General features: G+C 36.8%; 1 protein-coding gene and 1 non-coding gene across 2 annotated transcripts in view; one reads left to right on the top strand and one right to left on the bottom strand.

Annotated features, from left to right (window-relative positions):
• The window catches only part of Sim1 (SIM bHLH transcription factor 1), a 68013-nt gene that overhangs the window by 23821 nt on the left and 23975 nt on the right, over positions 1-20217 (top strand). Inside the window, exon 9 of the mRNA XM_076859898.2 lies at positions 18101-18269. Within this exon, the coding sequence (XP_076716013.1) occupies positions 18101-18269 (169 nt within the window). The remainder of the gene's footprint in view (positions 1-18100; positions 18270-20217) is intronic.
• Trnaa-agc (transfer RNA alanine (anticodon AGC)) lies at positions 1757-1828 on the bottom strand. Its single transcript has one exon. It is a non-coding gene; the product is annotated as a tRNA-Ala (tRNA).

The following is a 20217-nucleotide window of genomic DNA, read 5'->3' on the forward strand; positions in this document are numbered from 1 at the left end:
TGTTTGGGGTTTATCTGAGCCTAGCCCATCTGTTTGCCATCTATGAATTTTGCTCTAGGAAGTGATATTGCAGTGAGCTTGTGATTTTGTTTGTTGGAAAGACCCTGTATCATTCTAAGCAACCAGGCAGGGGAGCCATGGGGCTTGGTATCAGGTGGGTGTGGATGAGAATCAAAACTGTTCCATAATAACTGTGAGATCTTGAGTAGGTCATGCTACCCCTTTAACCCTTGTTTTTCCTTTTGTGAAAGTAGACACTTCTTCCCACCTTACAGAGATTGACAGAGGACTACATGAGATAATAGAGGAGATAGCTAGAAAAGTATTTGGCTCTAAGAGCTGTTATTAGCTTTTTCCAATTTTGTGATGTCAATTAAAATGCTTTGGAAAAAGAAAGAGTAGTTCCCTCATGAATATGAATTTTAAATCCTCACATCCACAAATGTAGGTTTTTATTTTCTCTCTTTTCTGCAGTCTCTTGACTCACAGCCCTCTGAGCATTGTGCTCTGTGTGTGTGGTGACTTCTGCAGTTGGCTGGGCTCACCCTGTGTTTTGCTGTTGTCATCATGTGCTCTAAAGGGAGCCGAGATTTCTGCTTGGAGGGAGGTAAACCAGAATTTCCCAAGTGCCTTCTTTGTTCCAGGGATGTTGAAACTGCTTTACACAGGCTACTTTCCTAGGGAAAAAGAAGTTTCTAAGAAACAGCTTCTACCAAATCTCTAATTTAGTTGGAACCAGTGTTTTGTCAATCTTGTTAATGTTAGTAAGTATAATGCAAAGTGCATAAAACATGAAACACTGGCCTTTTGTATGGTGTGTGGTGAGGCCTTTTGTGTGTTCCTCATTGTTCTGCATTGCCAGCACATGGCTGTATCACCACTATTTGGCAGAATGTGGCAGGTTGCAATGATTAATTGCATAGATATGTGAAGCATAAATCTGGACAACTCAAGAGCAGTTACACTTTAGTTGGCAAAATAGAAGAGACCCATTGAAATACCTAAGAAGACAGGGAAAAGAAACAAGTCAGAAATGATGTGGTATGTTTGCACTATTTGCTGAAGGCACAGAATTCAAAGGAGCTAAAAGTGAGAATGGAGCTGTCAGGAAAAGGATGGGATTTTGAGGATTGGATTTTTTGAAATAAGCAAGCTACCTGTGAACATTGGTCACATATTCTTTTCCCAGTAGGCACTCTTGGAACAGCGTCACTCTGAAAATCACATGCAAACAGCGATTGTCTTGCTATTCTTGTCTAACTGAGGTTTTCTTTCCTTCATTACTTTCTTTACTCTGAACTGTTTTATTGGAACTGAGCACGTTTCATCATAACTGGAAACTGCTTTCCCCCAAACCTTTGCCTTTCTCAAATTATTACTGATATATCTTCAACATGTTGACCTGGCTTTAGTAATAAAATCTTTTTTAGCACGTATGCATAAAACACGGTTTTTAAAGATATTAGGGATACCAGTATTCTAAATTGAATATTAATCATATTGAAATGAATGAACAGTACTTCTACATGTATGATGCTTGTATTTTTAAAATTATCTTCAGAAATAAAGTGTGAGATACATAGTAGGTCATCAAATAGCAGATTGGAGGACAGGGAAATGCAAAGTCCCTATATGACTTGTTTAAGATTTGCAGAGCCAAAGGGCCTCCTTTGACATTATAATTTTGCTGCTGTTAGAAGAATATGATGCAGTCTAACTTCTAGGTTTCTTTTTCTTTCTTTTTTTGGGGTGGTGGTGGAGATCCTGGGGATTGAACCCAGGGTCTCCTACATGCTAGGCAAGCACCCTACCATTGAGCTATATCCCCACCTCTTTTTAAAAAGTGTTTTGAGACAGGGTCTCAAAACTTGAGTTCTAGGCTGGCCTTGATCTTGCAGTCCTCCTGCTTCTGACTAGTGGGGATTACAGGTGTGTGTCATGATGCCCATCTACCCCCTAGGCTTCTTAGTTGGATGTTTCAAGTCCTGAAAAACATAGGGTTGCATTAGAAGATATTTTAAAAATTTGTTATGAAATAAGATATCACTGCATATTTTTATCACGTAACATAGCATATTAGACTCTACTGACTACTCCCAGTACCACCCCTCACTAGCTCTATGCCTGTGGGTAAATTGCTTAATTTTCCTATATTTTTTAATCTGAAAATTCAGGTAGAATAGAGACTACCTCACAGAGTCATTGTGAATATTAAATGAGATAATGGCACTGTGATCCCCACAAAGTAGCATTGAGTAAACGTTGATTGTTAGTGTGGTTATTTTAGTGAAATTAAATCAAATAATTTTTAGTCTGCCAATAAGCACACAATAAATATGTGTTAGTATTGGGCTGAAGGAAGGAAAGGAAGAGCCTTAGAAAGAGAGGTATTTATCCAAGAATAAAAAATCAGCATTCATTCTGATGTGTCTGAAAGGGGCTGGTAGATCCTCCTTCACTTTTTAAAAAACTATTTATTTTTTAGTTGTAGTTGGACACAATACCTTTATTTTATTCATTTATTTTTATGTGGTCTGAGGATTGAATCCAGAGCCTTGCTAGGTGAGCGCTCTACCGTTGAGCCACAACCCCAGCCCCCTCCTTCACTTTTTTAGGATGAGTGTGTCTTTAAGCATTCATAAAAGATTTATCGAGCACTATATATTATAGATCCTGTGACAAGTTTGAGGACTATCCAAATGAATGATAGTGTCTGCAGAAGAAAGAAACAGCATAAGTACAAATGGTGTCCTACTTGATTGCCCATAGGCTTGCACATGACTGAGATGCTTTCAATGAGGGAAGTGCTGCCATCCACAGTTAGAAAGGAGAACCCAAAGTGCCTTGGCACAACACAGGTTACCCTGGGGAATGAGCTCATAGGTGTGGAACTCACAGGTATATGAGCTATTAGACTGCTGACTAGATATGGGAGTGGGTAGTGAAAGCTGTAGGAAGAGTTGGGCTCATTGGGTGGGATTTTTTTTTTTTTTTTTTTTTTTTGTGTGTGTGTGTGTAGTAACAGATTTCATAATTGGTAGCAAAGTATCTGGCTTCAAGCTAAGGAGCCCAAATTTAACTCTCACAAGGATGTGGACCAAGGCAGTCTTTGTGATCTCATTACCTCAAGAAGGAAGAGTAGTTATAATTGAGTTGATTTTTGTTCTGTTAGAGTGATGTTGGGCTGATTTTTTGTTTTGCTTTGAAAAGGAATTTTCAGTATTTGGGGGACTGAATAGGATTATGACTCTCAGTGAATTTTAATCATTCTAGATTCAAAATAGTCTTTGCAGATATATTACATTTAAAAAAATGTTGCTAATTGTTTTAGGTTTTGCAACATTTTTATTTATTTATTTTTCTTTGTAAGGAGTAATTCCCAGGCATTGCTCCTCTGTCTGGGAGAAGCTGGAAGATGATCATTAGCTCTAAGCTGAAGGAGGGGTGGCAAGTTGCTCTATTCATTATCTTGCTTAGGAAGCTTAAGGAGTAAGGATTCACATCTGAGGTCCTGCTACTTTGTGCAAGAGGCTCAGTCAGTGGGGTTGAGTGACTTAGCTGATATAAAACAGCTAGTGAGTGGTCCAGCAGGCATATGAACCAAGGGCCTGGACTCCAGTGCTCACCAATGTCCTCTTTGACATGCTCTCTTTGCAATGGTGATATTGTGTTAGGGTGAACTATGTGAAATTGTCGTTCTGTGTATTAAAACAGTCCAATATTGGCAATTTCATGTGATTCCACTTAATATTTATAAAGTAATTTTTAACTTCTTGCACATGTGTTGCAAAAGTCCATGGAGAGTTTACTCTTTTGTTTACTATGGGGTCTCCACAAAGTGACTAATTTTCTTTGCTCTTTGGGTGAACGTGGTACCTACTCAACTGCATGCAATAATATCCTCACCTCTAAGCCCAATTCCATTTCCTCTTTACCAATTTAATATCAACAGTAATGATGTTTTCACAAAATAGCAATCAATAAGTGTGTCCCATAGAACATTATTTTATTTAGAACACCTAATATTTTACTAGGATTCAAATAGGAGCTACTGTCTTTACCAGGATATTTTCCCTTTGATTGATTGCTAAATGAATAGAGCCTGTGAAAGGATCCTTTTTTCCCAGGGATTTCTTGTTCAAACAGAATTTGCTGTATCCACATCAGTAAAGCCGTGCTAATACGGGCTGCTGGCCAGATCTTGGAAATAGCCTCATTATATTGAACTGGATGTCATAATGGTACCCATTAAGGTGGGATTCTCTTGTGTTTGTACTTTTAAACCCAAGTCCCTTGCCACTTTTTGCATCTCGCTGAGAATAGCAACATTTTCTGATAATGCAACCTTTGAATGTGCTGTTTTTCATCTGTCTCTTCCTACTGTAACCATCACAAAAGTAGAATCCTGGATTTTGAGCATTTGGGGGGTCTGTGCCTTTTTGCTGCTCTCCAATCATTCATTCTATTCTCAGAGATTGTGATAACTATAGTAAGTTCTGGTGACTGGAGGTAAGAACCCTTGAGATTCACTTCTTTCAACACTTGCATTAATTGATATTGCTGTCCAAATAGGTGGCTGGGAAAGAGCTGCTTTTTTTTTTTTTTTCAGATCTAACAAAATTCAACACAAAGTTCTTCATTTTATTTTTTCAAGTCAATAAGAGACTACTAGGTTGGAACTCACAGCATTTATACTTACTGTCCATGCTACCATCCTGGCAAGTTGAAGCATTTGTTGTGCTGTTATTGGGTAGTGGATCCCTTCAGTGTTACAGCTCAGGAATGTTAGAGGAATGTAGCACACAAAAAGGAGGGCAGGGTGGGTCAACTTCATTCCTCCAGTTACAACAATTAAAGATCATAGCAAAGTGCAGGGTAGCACTTTTTTTGTGAAGGCTATTTGAACACCAAGGGGAACTATTTAGAGACATTACATATTTTACAATATAATTTCTGTCTTCTCTGTCCACTCAATAGGACTTACTTTATAAACAAATTTTTATCATTAGAATCAGCTTAATTTCTGTTGCTATAATTAAAGAGATGGTAAGAAATGTTTTAGAGTGGAGTCCTCTCTATGGCAATTGGGGGAAGATTTGTGCATTCATTCAGCAATTATTTCCCCAGTGCCTTCTGTGTGCTGGACTTTGTGATAAGGCTACAGTGTGACCAAGGGAGACACAAGTCCCTGGCCTCATGAAGCATCCACTTTACTGGGAAAAAATGGTACTTACAATCAAACTGTCATAAAATATCAGGAAGTGATAGAAAAATAAATTAAGTAGGTCAAAGAGATGGGAGTGGTCTGGGAAGGCTTCATTAGAAACTCATGAATGATGAAAAAAAAAAAAAAAGAAACTCATGAATGAAAGATGGGAGACAGCCATGGTCACACCCACAGGGAGAACATCCCCAAAACACATGTAAAGGTCCTGAGGTGGATGCCATCTGGGCATGTTGAAGAATGGAGAAGGTCACTGTGGCTGCCACAGAGTAAGGGAGGAGGAGAGTGGAAAGAGGTGATGCAACAAGAATGGGCAGGGTCAGATCATGTTGGGTCTGGAAGGCTTTGGGAAGCCAATGGACACTTTGAACAAAGGCATGGCATAATCTAATGTATGATATGAAAGATCCTTCTGGCCAGTGTGGATCATAGGCTTTGTGGAGGGTAGACAGTGGAGGCAGGGAGAACAGTTAGGTAATTATTATAATTAACTAGGTGAGAGAAGATGATGGTTTGTAAGGGAGGTAGGGGAAGGGTCAGATTCAGGGTAAGGATTGGATATGGGTGGTCAATAAAAGAGAGCAGTCAAGAATAGTACAACAGACACTAGTATGGCAATATATAAATCAATGGATGTGTAACTGATGTGATTCTGCAATCTGTATACGGGGTAAAAATGGGAGTTCAAAACCCACTTGAATCAAAGTGTGAAATATGATTTATTAAGAACTATGTAATGTTTTGAACAACCAACAATAAAATAAATAAATAAATAAAAAAAAATAGTACCCAGATTTTAGCCTGAGGGACCTATATGAATGGTGGGGAAAAGCAGTTTTGCAGGCAGTGGCTGCAATCAAGGTTGTGTGGTTGTATCTACCTTAAGATGCTTGTCATCCATCAGCTGGGAAATGTCACATAGTCGCGGCACTTGGATGTCTGTAGAGTGGGAGGTCTGGGATAGAGAGTGGGAAGGTCTGGGATAGTGATTGGGAGTCATCAGTGTATGGAATTTAAAGCTAATGGAGTAAATGGAGTAATAGAAGAGAAGCAGCCTGAAGACCATGTCTTGCAGCTTTCAATGTTCCAGATCTGCAGGAATAGGAGGTTAACAGGGAGCAAACATTCCAGGCAGTTGCAGGGTCTAGTGGTCTCTGCAGTCAGTCAGGTTAAGTTCTGAAGAAAGTGTGAAGGCTGGATTTTGTCTTTGGAATGTTTCTCCCTTTTCAGTGTTTTTTATCTTCTCTGTGATCCCTTTCACCTGAGACTATTGCAGTCCCCTTCACCTGAGACCATTGGTTTTTCTTATCCCAGATATCAACTGTTCTAATTCTCAAAGTATGGTGTCCTGACTGGCAGCCTCAGCACCACTGGGGACCTTTTTATTTTTTATTTATTTATTTTTTATATTTTATTTTATTTTTTAGTTTTCGGCGGACACAACATCTTTGTATGTGGTGCTGAGGATCAAACCTGGGTCCCGCCTGTGCTAGGCAAGCGCTCTACCACTGAGCCACAATCCCAGCCCCCTGGGGGCCTTTTAAAAAATGCCAATTATTGAGCTCCACCCTAAACCTGCCAATGAGATGCTCTGAGGGGTGGAGGCAACTCGTTACCATTTTTTTTTTTTTTTAGTTGTCAATGGACCTTTTTATTTTTTTTATTTTTACGTGGTGCTGAGAATTGAACCCAGTGACTCACATATGCCAGGCAAGTGTTCTACCACCGAGCCACAACCCCAGCCCCAGCGAGTTGTCTTTTAACAAACTTATGATGCATGCTGAAGTTCGGGAATCACAGCTTTAAGAGAAGCAGACAAACTGAATCAAGAAAAAAATAATAGATAAACATATACTATTATTTCTTTCTGGACCAACTTTCTGAAGCCAAAGAAATGAATACATTTTTAAGTCTCAGCCAGTAGACCACTATTGAAACATCTTCATGGTGGCCAGGGAAGCCTCTCAAGGCCTACAAATAACAATAGGAAGATATATATCCTGTTTTTTATATGGGTTCTACTGATAATTCTTCTAAATAGTATTATAAAAGCTCTCTGATCCCAACTACAGACACAATGAAAATTTTGGCATTTTAGTGGGCAATCCAAAATCTCTAGCAACCATACAGAACTTATTTTGTTTAATCACAACTTATCTACCACGCAGTTTTAAATAATGCCTGAGGCTAATAATAATAATAATAATAATAATAGAACATTTGTTGAATTGTGAATTTTATTCATGAAACATATCTCAAATTTATTTTAGCCTTTTAAATAATAGAGTTTAATGTATATTTAGTCAGGCATTACAGTAGTAAGGGCTTAAGAAGATTAGAAATAAATGAATCCAATTAAAGAACATGTCTCTGAGATTTGATATGTCATAGGTATGAATGAACTGTTTGCACAGCAACTGTAAAGAAACCATTAATGAATAACTATCTAGAAGAGGTTTAATCAAGAATAAATGTAATAGGACATATTTTAAAATATTTAAACTAAACAAATGAAGATTTATGCATTTGAAAACATTGCATTATGCCATTATTTTTGCTGTGTCTTTTGCTGTGGAGTTCAAAGTCTGAGATTCTACTCTGCTGTGATTCACGGAAATTCCAGTGCCGTGGTATTATGCAGAGCAAGGCAGAGCTTCTAATCATGTCCTAGGATTTCCCTACCTGAGGCCCTGTGGGGGAATTCAGGGACACTGTGCCCTTGAGTATGGGGTCCAAGTTTCTCAGTTTAAGATGATTTCATGTTGATTACAGTTTTTTTTTTCTTCTGTTCCTGAGTTTGTGTGGAGTTCCTGGCAGAGTGGAAGATATTTTTAGAGTTTAGAAATTAGCTTTGCTCAGGATCAGAATAACTAGGTGAGAAAGCTGTTCCTGTGAGGTTGAGTCTCAAACAAATATAAGGTGTTAGTTGATGAGATCCCCATTGCTTTTCTTTCCTAGGGACTAGAAGAGTTCTAAAGGGAACTTGAAAAACATCAGGTTAATAAGTGAGAGTGAAGTGCATGTGGGGTGTGGGGAATGCACACAGAGGGTGGGGTAGGTTGGAAGGAGTGGAAGAAAATAGAGAAGAGGGGGCAGAATAAGGTGTGCATTTTGTTTATTTTTTGTTTGAGAATTTTTAAAAAGACAAACCTGATTGACATTAGTATTACTTTTTCTTTTGATTGATATTATTAAGACATTTTGTGCTTACTTTATTTTAATCTATTAAAAATCCAAATCCTCCTTACCTCTCCCAAATATAAGAAATAGAAAAACTGTAAGAGCAACTTAGATCTGAAAGATTTGCAACATGTTGAACACTTTAGTAGCTAAAGAGTGGTTTTCTGATCATAAAAATTAAGTTCCTTAAAGCAAAAAGTATGCCCACCACCCCCAAATTGGGACTTCATTTGAACAATGATAAATATGCCGTTTTAATTCACACAAATCTAAGTTGTTTTAGGAAACCACATAAAAAGAGTCTTTTTCCCCTCAGTTGTAGTAATAATTTAAGTTCTATTCTCCAAAGAAGGAGACATAAAAATCATATAGTTCATATGAAAGTCTTCAGAGACAGATTATTCTGTAAACTTTTAAAGATGAAAAATAAATCAGAAAGTAGGGGAAACATACAGGCACTGAGAGAGCATTTGAACATTTGGATATTTAAGTTGTAATTATTATGCCTCAGAAGGTAGCCTGTAGGAAAGGAGATTTTGTGGTGTTTTCTCTTTTGTATTTAGTATGTGCAAAGATAAAACCCTAGAAATAAAAAAAAAAAGTTTTGGGGAACCATTTCAATATGAGGTGGGGATGCCTGAAATTTGCCTCAATTAGTGTTTTTCTAAAGAAATATTCTTTCTGATTATACATACATGCCTATTATTAAAAAATTAAGATAGTAGAGACACATAAAAAGATGAAACATATTTTCATCTATTTGACAGATATCTGCACATAACATTTTAGTTCATTGCCTGTGACTGTCTATATGTAATATATGCTAATTTAAAGAGAAAAAAATGTCACTTCATTATTTTTTTTTGGTATCACTGTAATTGAAATATTCGATGACTATATAACATTTTCTCACATGGATACATTGTAATTTAGTAATTCCTTTATTTTTAGTTCTTATTTCATTATTTCCAATTAAAAATAGAAATTATCTGATAAGCACTGTCATATATATTTTTGATGCTTTGATTATTTTCTGGGAATGTCTTAATCTTCCTAGAATTGAAATTGATATTCCTGGATTTAAAGTATGCATGTTTTAAGCTGCTTGATAAACACTACTCTCTTACCAGTAGCATATACAAATGCTCATTTATTTCTACATATTTCATTGGGATTTATTGTCACTCAGAAAACTTTGCCAATTTGAAAAGGAAAATTGCCTCTGTTAGCTGCTTTAATTCCTATAGGTTATCATATATGAGGCTAAAGCTTTTAAAAACATTTCTCAGCAGTTTGTTCATTGTTCACATTCTTTTTAAATTTTTGTATGTGGAGATATTGTATTCATTATTGATTTCTAGGAGTTATTTCTCTGGGGGTTAAAGCACTGTTCCTAGCGGGGCACTGCAGTGCATGCCTGTAATCCCAGCCGCTTGGGGGTTGAGGTGGGAGGATCTCAAGTTCAAAGCTAGCCTCAGCAACTTAGCAAGGCCCTAAGCAATTTATCAAGACTCTGTCCCAAAATTAAAAAAAAAAAAATTACAAGGGCTGGGGAAGTGGTTCAGTGGTAGATTGCTCCTGGGTTAAATCCCCAGTACCAAACAAACAAGCAAACAAACAAACAACACTATTCCTTCTAATTCCTTCAGTATAATTGCAATAGTTCCAAATGGTTCAGGATGAAATTAATTTAGTATTTTATTATGCCCAAGTATCACATATGCTGTGCCTGAATTGCAATTTGCCAAAATAAGTGCATTTAATCAATGTGCATAACACTAAAATAGTAAGATAGGATTGGCTTCTTTGATTTAGGTTCTTACAGAATTTCAGGATGATTATGAATTATAATCTGAGAATTTGAAAAAAACTCACATGAACTTGCTTACATAGTAGACATCTCTCATTTGTATGGAAAGGTTTGACGGGTTTTTGAGTTTTGGATTTGAGACGAGTGAAAGTTTATTGAAATTAGAATAATTTTGTTAATCACTCTCAAAGTGAGCATCTGTTCCATATGTGATATTGTGTTGGACAGTAAATAAAGGATGTTATACAAGAAGGAATTCAAGAGGTGGTTGTCAAGGTACAACTTTGGCCACACTGTAAGATGGAATGTTGAACCAAATGAGCAGTAGAGGCAGTGAGTGGTGGAGGAACTCAGAAGAAGGAGCAGGGAGAAATCACTGGAAGGGTAGGGACACAAACTCAGGGGCAGTGTGGTGGCAGATCTGGATATAGCTGCATCCCAGCTTGTTTCACGAACTAGTAGGAAGGAATAACATGATTCCCGTTATGAGCACAGAGAGCTTGGCCACATCTTGTCAACATATTACTGATTTTCCCTTTAATTTTTGGTTGTTATTGTTTGCCTATTAATTACAGTCATGTCTTTCCTTCTCGAAATCACAGCGTGGTACTAAACCTTGTGTCTAAGGCATTCCTTACCTTTTGGTGCCATCCACTGCAGAGTGTGTTGGAGGAAACTTCAAAATGGAGAAAGGCATAGCCACTATTTATGTAAAACCAAAGATTTTGGGGGACCAACCTCAAATTCACTTATTGAGTATGAGACTATTACATTTCCAAGGGTGCCTTAGACTAATTTCCCGGCAGATTGTCGTAGTCTGTGAGCTTCTCACAGTATGCATCCCTCCTTATCATCTCTCTCTGCTGAGCTCCATAGGAACCTAAAAATGAAACATAAAGTAGGTCTCTCTGCTGGTGAGGTTTGTCCAGTGGCTAGGCAGTAGCTCTGCCAGAATATAAAGAAGGTCATGCACTTCATGTAACGGTGACTCTAGAATCCGATTAAAAAGTTTAGTGTAAGGCACAGTCATCCCCACTTAATCCGATCACGGTTTAATGCAATCCTCTGCTTATTTCAATCAGTGCCTTTGGAGCCAAATCAGTTGTATGGCTTAGTTTCCACGTTTTGCTTGGGTAATTTGATCACCTTCAGCTTCTTTTAAAAAATAGCTCAATTGAAAAATCTGGCAACATTTTTTTTTTTTTTTAAGAATTGCCACATAATGTAATATCAACAAAGAAACTCCAGAATGAGGTGCAGATCCAAAATTGACATGACAGGCAAAAATTCAGTTGTCTTGAATGAAAGGGGAATGGAGTGTGGTGTTGAATAGGAAAATTTGTGCAAAGAAACTTAAAGTAATACAAACTGATAAAAATACTGTTGGTTGTTTCTCCGTACATGCATTCCAACTCACTTGATGATTATAAATTGGATAGTGTGAATGTTGGCATCACGGAGGTCCCATCTCCCAGTTGAAATGATAGAAATGATACTAATGATTTTTTTTCTGAAGCTGATAGTACCTCTGGTGATGAAAACATTCTTTATTAGCTTTGTAAGGGTATCACACTGAGCTTTTCCTGTGACAAGTTGGCATTGACCTCATGAGTGGTGTGGCCTATTGTTTAAAGGAAGGCTGAGGAAGGCCAGTGATGCAATGGCCCCATTTTTTTCTATTGAAATTTGAGTTATTCCAAATGTGTACATGACTATTATAAAGTTTAAAGTAGACTCAGATGGTTAATTCTGCAAATTGAATGATTTCTGACTGTCCACAATGGAATAAGAGGATTACTTTGGTCTGTGCAAATATGGGCGAGATTGACATGCTGCAAGGGCTAGTGTTTGCAAATTACCCATTTCACATTGCTTTCAAAGCTGAGGTACCTGAGGATGTCTGTAGCTCTTGCACAAACCATTAAAAGGAGAGAAACCAAGTGTAAATGGTTTCAACAGCCTTTCCAAGAATATGCCCAACGGCATAAGCCATGTTCCCCTTTCAATAGGCCAGTTGTGTCAGGAGAAAAGCACGAGCTGCCTTTGCAGAGTTACTTAAGGAGTTCCAAAATGGGTTCGTGTGGCTATTTTCGAGAAAGCTTCAGAGGTAGAACAGTGCTGTGTTTACTTAAATCAACTAAGTCAAGATCCTCACTGTATGCATTTTAGAGTCCCAGTTCTGTGCAGCTGAGTATTTTATTTTGTCCCATTTCGTGGGGGAAACATTAAATAAATGGTGTCACTAAACATACATCTAACTCAGAGGACACATGGGATACCAGAATGTGCTTCACCAAAAGCAAGGGAGAGAAGCAGGGCCAGACTCCTCTTTGTGTCTGAGTTTGGAGGAGGGAAGTGGAGCTTGTAATGTGATTCCCATCAGAATCTAGCCCTTTAAGCTATACAAATGAAATGCTCAATTTAATAGAATTCTAAAAGTAAAACAAATGCTTTGTTCTTTGCGAATCTGCCATTCAGAGCTGCTCTTGGCAGCACATCAACCATACTTGAAATGTCTTTAAGTGGGTATTTTTTATTGTGCTTTTCATCCTAACACATCTTTTGAGTCATCGGAGTTCTGAACAGAGAAACAGGAAGACCAAATTCCTCTCAGAGTGCATGGGCTGCTCTAAGGTCCGCATTTGCAGACTTAGCAATAAAGAACTTACCTCAATAAGAACTTTGACCAGAATGCAATGGAGTTTAGAGGCTAACAGTTAACAGAGCAAATTAAAATGAGTTTGGGCTTAAAAAAAAAAAAAAAAGAAACAGCATAAAAAAGTGTTTATAATGAAATGTATTTTACTTGCTACTAAAATGAAACTATTTTCCAGGGGAAATCAGGACAATTTTGTGCTAAAAAGTGACACAGAGTTTGGAAGTTAAGAAATAGTGCTGCTCTTTATTGAGCATTTACTATGTTCTAGGTATTGTACTGTGTTTTTTTCATAAAATTTGTCATGTAAACCTCATTGTATCCCTAAGAGTTAAAAAAAAAGGCAGCAATTGAAGCCTGTGTAGGTTGTTAAACAATAAAAGGCAGAAATTGGTTTAAACCTTGATCTATCTGACTCATCATGGTCTGCTAAGTATTGTTTGATATTTTAATATTTTTGATATATACATTAATGTTTTCAAATTACTTTATCAAGAGCATTTGTATAACCCTTTTTATATTTGACAGAGTTTTCAAATGAATATGTAGAATTTTAAATTGTTCATTGGGTTAAAAACATTTTTTTAGGCTGATATAATATGTAGTATCTCTGTTATTGGAAGCTATGCAAAAATTTTAGAAAGACTTTAGAGTTTTTCTTTTTTCCATTAGCACATACTAATTGCACACATTTATGGGGTACAGTGTGATATTTCAACACATGTATACAATGTACAATAATCAAATCATAGTAATCACAGTTTCCATCTCCTTATCATTCCCTTGTGTTTAGAGCCTTTGAGTTCCTCTTTTCCAGCGCTTCATAATAGGCTGTTGTAAACTGTAGTCACCCTACTGTGCTGTAGAACCCTTGAACTTGTTCCTCCTACTGCATGTATTTTGGTACCTGTCATCCAACCTCCTTCTATCCTCCTCAACACTCTGTTGATAGTTTCCTTTGCTGTGCAGAAGCTTCTTAGCTTTATATAATCCTGTTCATCTCTTTTTGCTTTTGCTACCTGTGCTTTTGGGGTTATCCAAAAAAACCATTGCCTATGCTGATGTGTCTTGATGTGCTTCTCCTGTTTTCTTAAAATCATTTCATAGTTTTAGGCCTTCCAATCACTTTGAGTTGATTTTTGTATATGGTGAGAGGTAGGGGCTGAGTTTCAGTTTTCAGCATATGAGTATCCAGTTTTCCCTGCCTCATTCACTGAAGAGACAGTCCTTTCTCCAGTGCATGTGCTCAGCACTTTGTCGTTTGTCGCCTTTGGAGCACTGAGGATTGAACCCTCAAGCATGCTGGGCAACACTTTACCACTGGGGCACATCCCAGCCCTTTTAATTTCATTTTGAAACAGGGTCTTGTTGAATTGCCCAGGCTCTCCTTGAACTTGTGATTCTCTTGCCTCAGTCTGGAATAGCATAGGTGTGGCCCACTGTGCCCAGCATTTTTTTTTTTTAGCATTTTTGTTGGGGAAAAAAAAAAAAAAACAACTATATAGTTAGTTGTAGATTTGTGGATTTACTTCTAGGCTCTTTATTCTGTTCCACTGGTCTCTGTGTTGGTTTTTATGACAATACCATGCTGTCTTAATTTCTATGGCCTTGTAGTATGTCTTGACATCAGGTATTGTGATGCTTCCAGTTTTGCTTGTTTTGATCAAGATTGATTTGGCTGTTTGGGTTTTTTTTTTGTGTATATGAATTAAAGGATTGTGTTTTCTATTTTTGTGAAGAATGCCATTGGTATTTTGATAGAGATTGCTTTGAATCTAGAAATCATTTTGGGTAGTACAAACATTTAAACAATGTTAATTCTTTCAATCCATGAATATGAGAGGTCTTTTTTTTTTTGAGAGAGAGGGAGAGAGAGAGAGAGAGAGAGAGAGAGAGAGAGAATTTTTTAATATTTATTTTTTAGTTTTCGGCGGACACAACATCTTTGTTTGTATGTGGTGCTGAGGATCGAACCTTGGCCACACGCATGCCAGGTGATCGCACTACCGCTTGAGCCACATCCCCAGCCCCATGGGAGGTCTTTTCAATTTTTTTTTTTACATCTTCTTCAATTTTTTCATCATTGTTTTGTAATATTTATTGTATTTATTATAGAGACAATTTACTTCCTTGGTTAAATTCATTCCTATGTATTTTAATTTTTTGTAGCTATTGTGAATGGGATTGCTTTTTTATTTCTTCCTCAACAAGTTCATTATTTGTGTATAACAGTGCTACTAATTTTTGCATGTTGATTTTGTATCCTGCAACTTTACTGAATTCACTTATTGGTTCTATTTTGTATGCTACATTTTTCTGAATTCACTTATCCCTTCTCTCAGTCTTTTGGTGGAGTCTTCAGGTCTTTTACATGCACAATCATGTGGTCTGGAAGCAGGGATAATTTGACTTTCTCCTAAATGAGTCTGCAGATAAGGATGCCAAATGAATTAGATACAAAGCTATTGCAATTTGCTGATATATGTCACTGCACTTTAGTTTGTGGCAGTGACATTATTGGAATCATTTGGCTGGTTTCTGTTCTTATTCCTTGAGGGATAACTTGCCTGAATTAATTTTTATCACTTTAAAATTGATAAGTAAATCTTGCTTATATTTATGGGTATAGCATGATGCTTTGAAATATGTATTGTGCAATGGCTGAATCAAGCTACTTAGCATATGTATTACCTTATACCCTTATAATTTTTTTGATGGTAAGAACACTTAAAATTACTCTGTTAGTGATTTTAGAGAACAGAATTATACTTTTACTTTTGTCTAATACTGCTATTGAAGAACTGAAAGGGAAAAAAGAAGATAAATGACTATTTGCTGATTCATGAAATGTGCCAGTCATTTTTGTACATATCATTTCAGTAATTTATTGTTTTATATATTCATCTTAATCCACAGTATTAGAAATGTATGTAAAAGTTTTGAAAAGGTAAACTAATTATAGAATTAGAGGAAAGAAAAAGTAAGATTAGAAAAACAAAGAAATTTGTTGCACAGAATGCCTGCCATGAGGACTCTCTAGAGGTGACTACAAAGTAGACTTGGGGCTTTGGGCCTTTGACTTCTAGTGCAAAGGGAGAAACATAATGAATTAGATAATTCACAGTGTTTGTGAGATAAAAAGAAATCAACTACCCAGAACTGCTTCTGAAAAGAATTTTCTCAAAGAAAAGTCTCCCAGGAGAATTTTAGTAAAGAGGACTCTTTGAAACATTTTATCTTAGGGGCCAGTGTGAAGGGTTGATATACTTTTTTTAAAAAAAAATTTATTTATTTATTTTAATTAGATATATATGATAGCAGAATGCATTTTGATTCATTGTAGACAATTACAGCACAATTTCATGTTTCTTTTTTTTTTAAAATCGATTTTATTTTTTAAATACATGACAGCGGAATGCATTACAATTCTTATTACACATATAGAGGCACAATTTTTCATATCTCTGTTTGTATATAACGTATGTTCACACCAATTCATGTCTTCATACATGTACTCTGGATAATGATGTCCATCCTTGCTAACCCCCTGCCCCTCCCTTCCCCTCTCACTTCTCTGCCCTATCTAGGGTTTGTCTTTTCCTTGCTCCCTCTCCCTATCCCACTATGAATCATCCTCCTTATATCAGAGAAAACATTTGGCATTTGTTTTTTGGGATTGGCTTACTTCACTTAGCACTATCTTCTCCAACTCCATCCACTTACCTCCAAATGCCATGATTTCATTTTCTTTTCATGCTGTGTAATAGTCCATTGTGTATATATGCCACAGTTTCTTTATCCATTCCTCTATTGAAGGGCATCTAAGTTGCTTCCACAGTTTAGCTATTGTGAATTGAGCTGCTATGAGCATTTGATGTGGCTGCTTTACTATACTATGCTGATTTTAAGATCCTTTGTGTATAGACCGAGAAGTGGGATAGCTGGGTCAAATGGTGGTTCCATTCCAAGTTTTCCAGGGAATTTCCAGACTGCTTTCCAGAGTGTTTTCACCAATTTGCAGTTCCACCAATAATGGATGAGTGTGCATTTTCCCCCACATCCTCTCCAACATTTACTGTTGTCTGTATTCTTGATAGCTGCCATTTTGACTGGCATGAGATGAAATTTTATAGTAGTTTTGATTTGCATTTCTCTAATTACTAGAAATGTTGGACATTTTTTCATATATTGTTGATTGAGTGTATATCTTCTTCTAAGAAGTGTCTATTCAGCTCCTTAGCCCATTTATTGAATGGGTTTTTTGTTTTTTTGGTGTTAAGTTATTTTGAGCTCTTTATGTATCCTGGAGATTAATGCTCTATTGGACATGTGTGTGGCAAAGATATACTCTTTAGAAAACTTGAGGTTTCAGATGAGATCCACTGTGGACAGGGACAAGGCTGCCATCTTTGGCCCCTATATACCAAACACTATCTTTGTAATCACCCTCTTAACAAAGTTTCATCCCTTCAAATCACAGTTGCAGTTATGCATGGTTATTTGTTTACTCTTTATTCTACCAAAAAGGTTATTATCTATGTGAATGGCAGGGATTATAGATGTCTTATTTATTCTCACATCTCCACATAGCACAAAGTCTGGAATATATTAGAAGCTCAATAAATATTTATTGAATGAAGGAAGAAATGGAAAGAACTGATGGTAAAATGTACCCTGAGGAAATTGAATTAGCCTGTTGAAAGGAATCTTTAACTACTTATAAGCCTGGTTACACTAGTTAGCCAGCCATAAGAATGTTTGTGATGTTTAACAAAATGATAAATCTTGGAACAGCTGATGGAAGACAATGTTGCCAACAACCAGGTAGCATCAGTTGGCTGGTTATCTGCTGAGTTCACCCTACTTAGGAAATCTTCAGAGCATTTTTTTTTATGATTTATACCTCACAAGAAGGCAAAAAAAAAAAAATCAGAGAATTGAATTATGGCTTTATTTTCTACTTAACTAATAAAAATAATGAAAAACAATTTAATTAAGACTTTTTCATGAACATATATAATTTGGCTGTAGTATCTGTGGCAGTCTCATTCACACACATTTGTTAAATATTAGGCCTTCTAGATTCTCCAGGTGTTTGTGGAAAACAGTTATATGGCTAACTTTTGCTTGCTTCTTTTTCACATATGCATCGCTGTCATTCCTGATTAGAGTATTCATGAATCCTTTTCCTGTAGTGACTGATTAAGGGCTTTGTCCTCCCACTCTGCAGAGACACTGAGTACAAAGGGCTGCAACTCTCCCTAGATCAGATCTCAGCCTCCAAGCCAGCCTTCTCCTATGCCAGCAGCTCCACCCCCACCATGAATGACAACAGAAAGGGGGCCAAGTCAAGGCTTTCCAGCTCAAAGTCAAAATCCAGGACTTCCCCGTATCCTCAGGTAAGTGCATTGCTGTTTTCCAACTTTATTTTCTTGTAATCTGGTTTGATCTTGAAGTTGATGTATTAAAACTGTTTGGAATTAATCATCTGGTTTTGATAAATTTAAAATGTCTATAAATCTAGAACGTTTTCTAAAACTATCTTCTACTTCCTCTTCTTTCTTTAAAATAATGATGCTAATAAAAATTTGAAATGATTTTATGGTTTGCTGCATTTATATGGAGGTCATGAGAGTCTAGTGATCAGAACCATAAGTTCACTGTTATTTCAAGAGTGTGGATTCTAAAATTTCTCCCACAATGCTTAATCAGAAAGATGTAGCCAGCCTAACAAAATATGGAAAATAAGAATTGATATATGAAAATTGACACTTAGGATAGGAACTGAAAAAGAAGAAAATTAAGAGGTGGAGGCAAAGGATGAAGGATGCATTTTACCTTGAACAGATTGGTCATTAGGACAAATGAAACAGAAAGGACTTTCCAGATGCCACTAATGGCAGGAAAAGCAATTCCCTTCTCATCTTTGTGAGGTGGTGAGATGATGAGATCTAAAGGAGTTCTTCTAGAAACACTGCAAGGTACAAATAAGAGTACTGGTTCTTGGAAGGAAAAATATTTTTCTGATCAGTTGCTGAGATATAGAAATTAGCTTGTGTCAAGGTGTATGTACAGCCTTCCTGGTCTGAAGGGAGTAGGACAGGACTGGGGATTCCCTCGCTCCCAATGACCCGTGGCCACCCATCTCCATCCTTTCTTTAAGAGTGCCAAGTGCAACCTCTGGAAGTTTCCTGTTTTTTCTGGGCTATTATAGAACCAAAGTGGTTTCCGAGTCCTTTTGATATTAAGGTGGTTTTCATCATTTATGCTTTTAATTTTTAAAGCAAAAATGGCTATCTAGTAGATACATAAACGATGATTTTCTTGTTTGTCAGAGCCATGTCAAAATCAGATAGTATACATCCACAGGTGTATGCTATTTGAGGAAATGTCATCATTGACCCAATGGTCACTAAAAAAGCTACTGTTTGGTAGATTATTTTAGTGGATGAGTAGAAGATAATCTCTGCCTTTGAAGAGACTTATATCATATCACTTGAAATTTCCCACAAAAGACTAGATTTCTTTTTTCAGAAAAAAGGGAGGAGAGTAGATGTGTAGTAGCTAGAGTTTTTTAGTACAACTTCTGTTAGAAGTTGGGCACTTTGAAGTATAAAATGTGATTGGAGGGGCAGCTGCTTCTTTCCATAGACCAACTAATAAGAAGCTCTTCTTATACTATCATACACTTTAGGAAGAGAGTTTTACTTTACCTTTGGGTGGTCCTGTCCTTAAATATTTAGGAAGGTTGGATGTATAGATAAGAAAAATACTTAAATTAGGAAATATGAAGAAGGAGTTTGCCTATACTAATCAAGCCACAAAAACAAAGTCTTCCCATTGAACCTCCAAAACTTCTTCGTGAGGTCTGTTTTCTTTTATGCACAGCTCTTAACCTCTACGATTTTACTCTTAACTACTCATTTTAAATATGTGCTTTAACTTCTTCTAGACTACTCTTTGCATGTGTGTGGATGGGAAGGAGTTAATTTGAAAGTTACAACATAGATGAGTGGAAAGTGGAGATCCTTCTTTATCCCTTATTTCTCTCTCCAAAATTGTTCTTTCTTCTTCAGCGTTCTATGATGTATAAAAATCTCACATATGTACCTACACGTATATACATAGGATTTATCTTGATGTTTGTTATGGTTTGGATCTGTAATGTACCCTGAGGGTACATGAGTTGATGGCATGGTCTCCAGTGAGCAATGTTTTGAGGTGGGGTTTTGGGAAGAAATTGGATCATGAGAACTTTGACCTCATTTGTGAATTAATCTATTGATGAGCTCATTATTTAAATGGAATATTGGAGGTGGTAGAAGCTAGAAGGAGGAATCTAGTTGA

The sequence above is a fragment of the Callospermophilus lateralis genome, chromosome 6 (assembly GCF_048772815.1).
Source record: "Callospermophilus lateralis isolate mCalLat2 chromosome 6, mCalLat2.hap1, whole genome shotgun sequence".
Classification (NCBI taxonomy): domain Eukaryota; kingdom Metazoa; phylum Chordata; class Mammalia; order Rodentia; family Sciuridae; genus Callospermophilus; species Callospermophilus lateralis.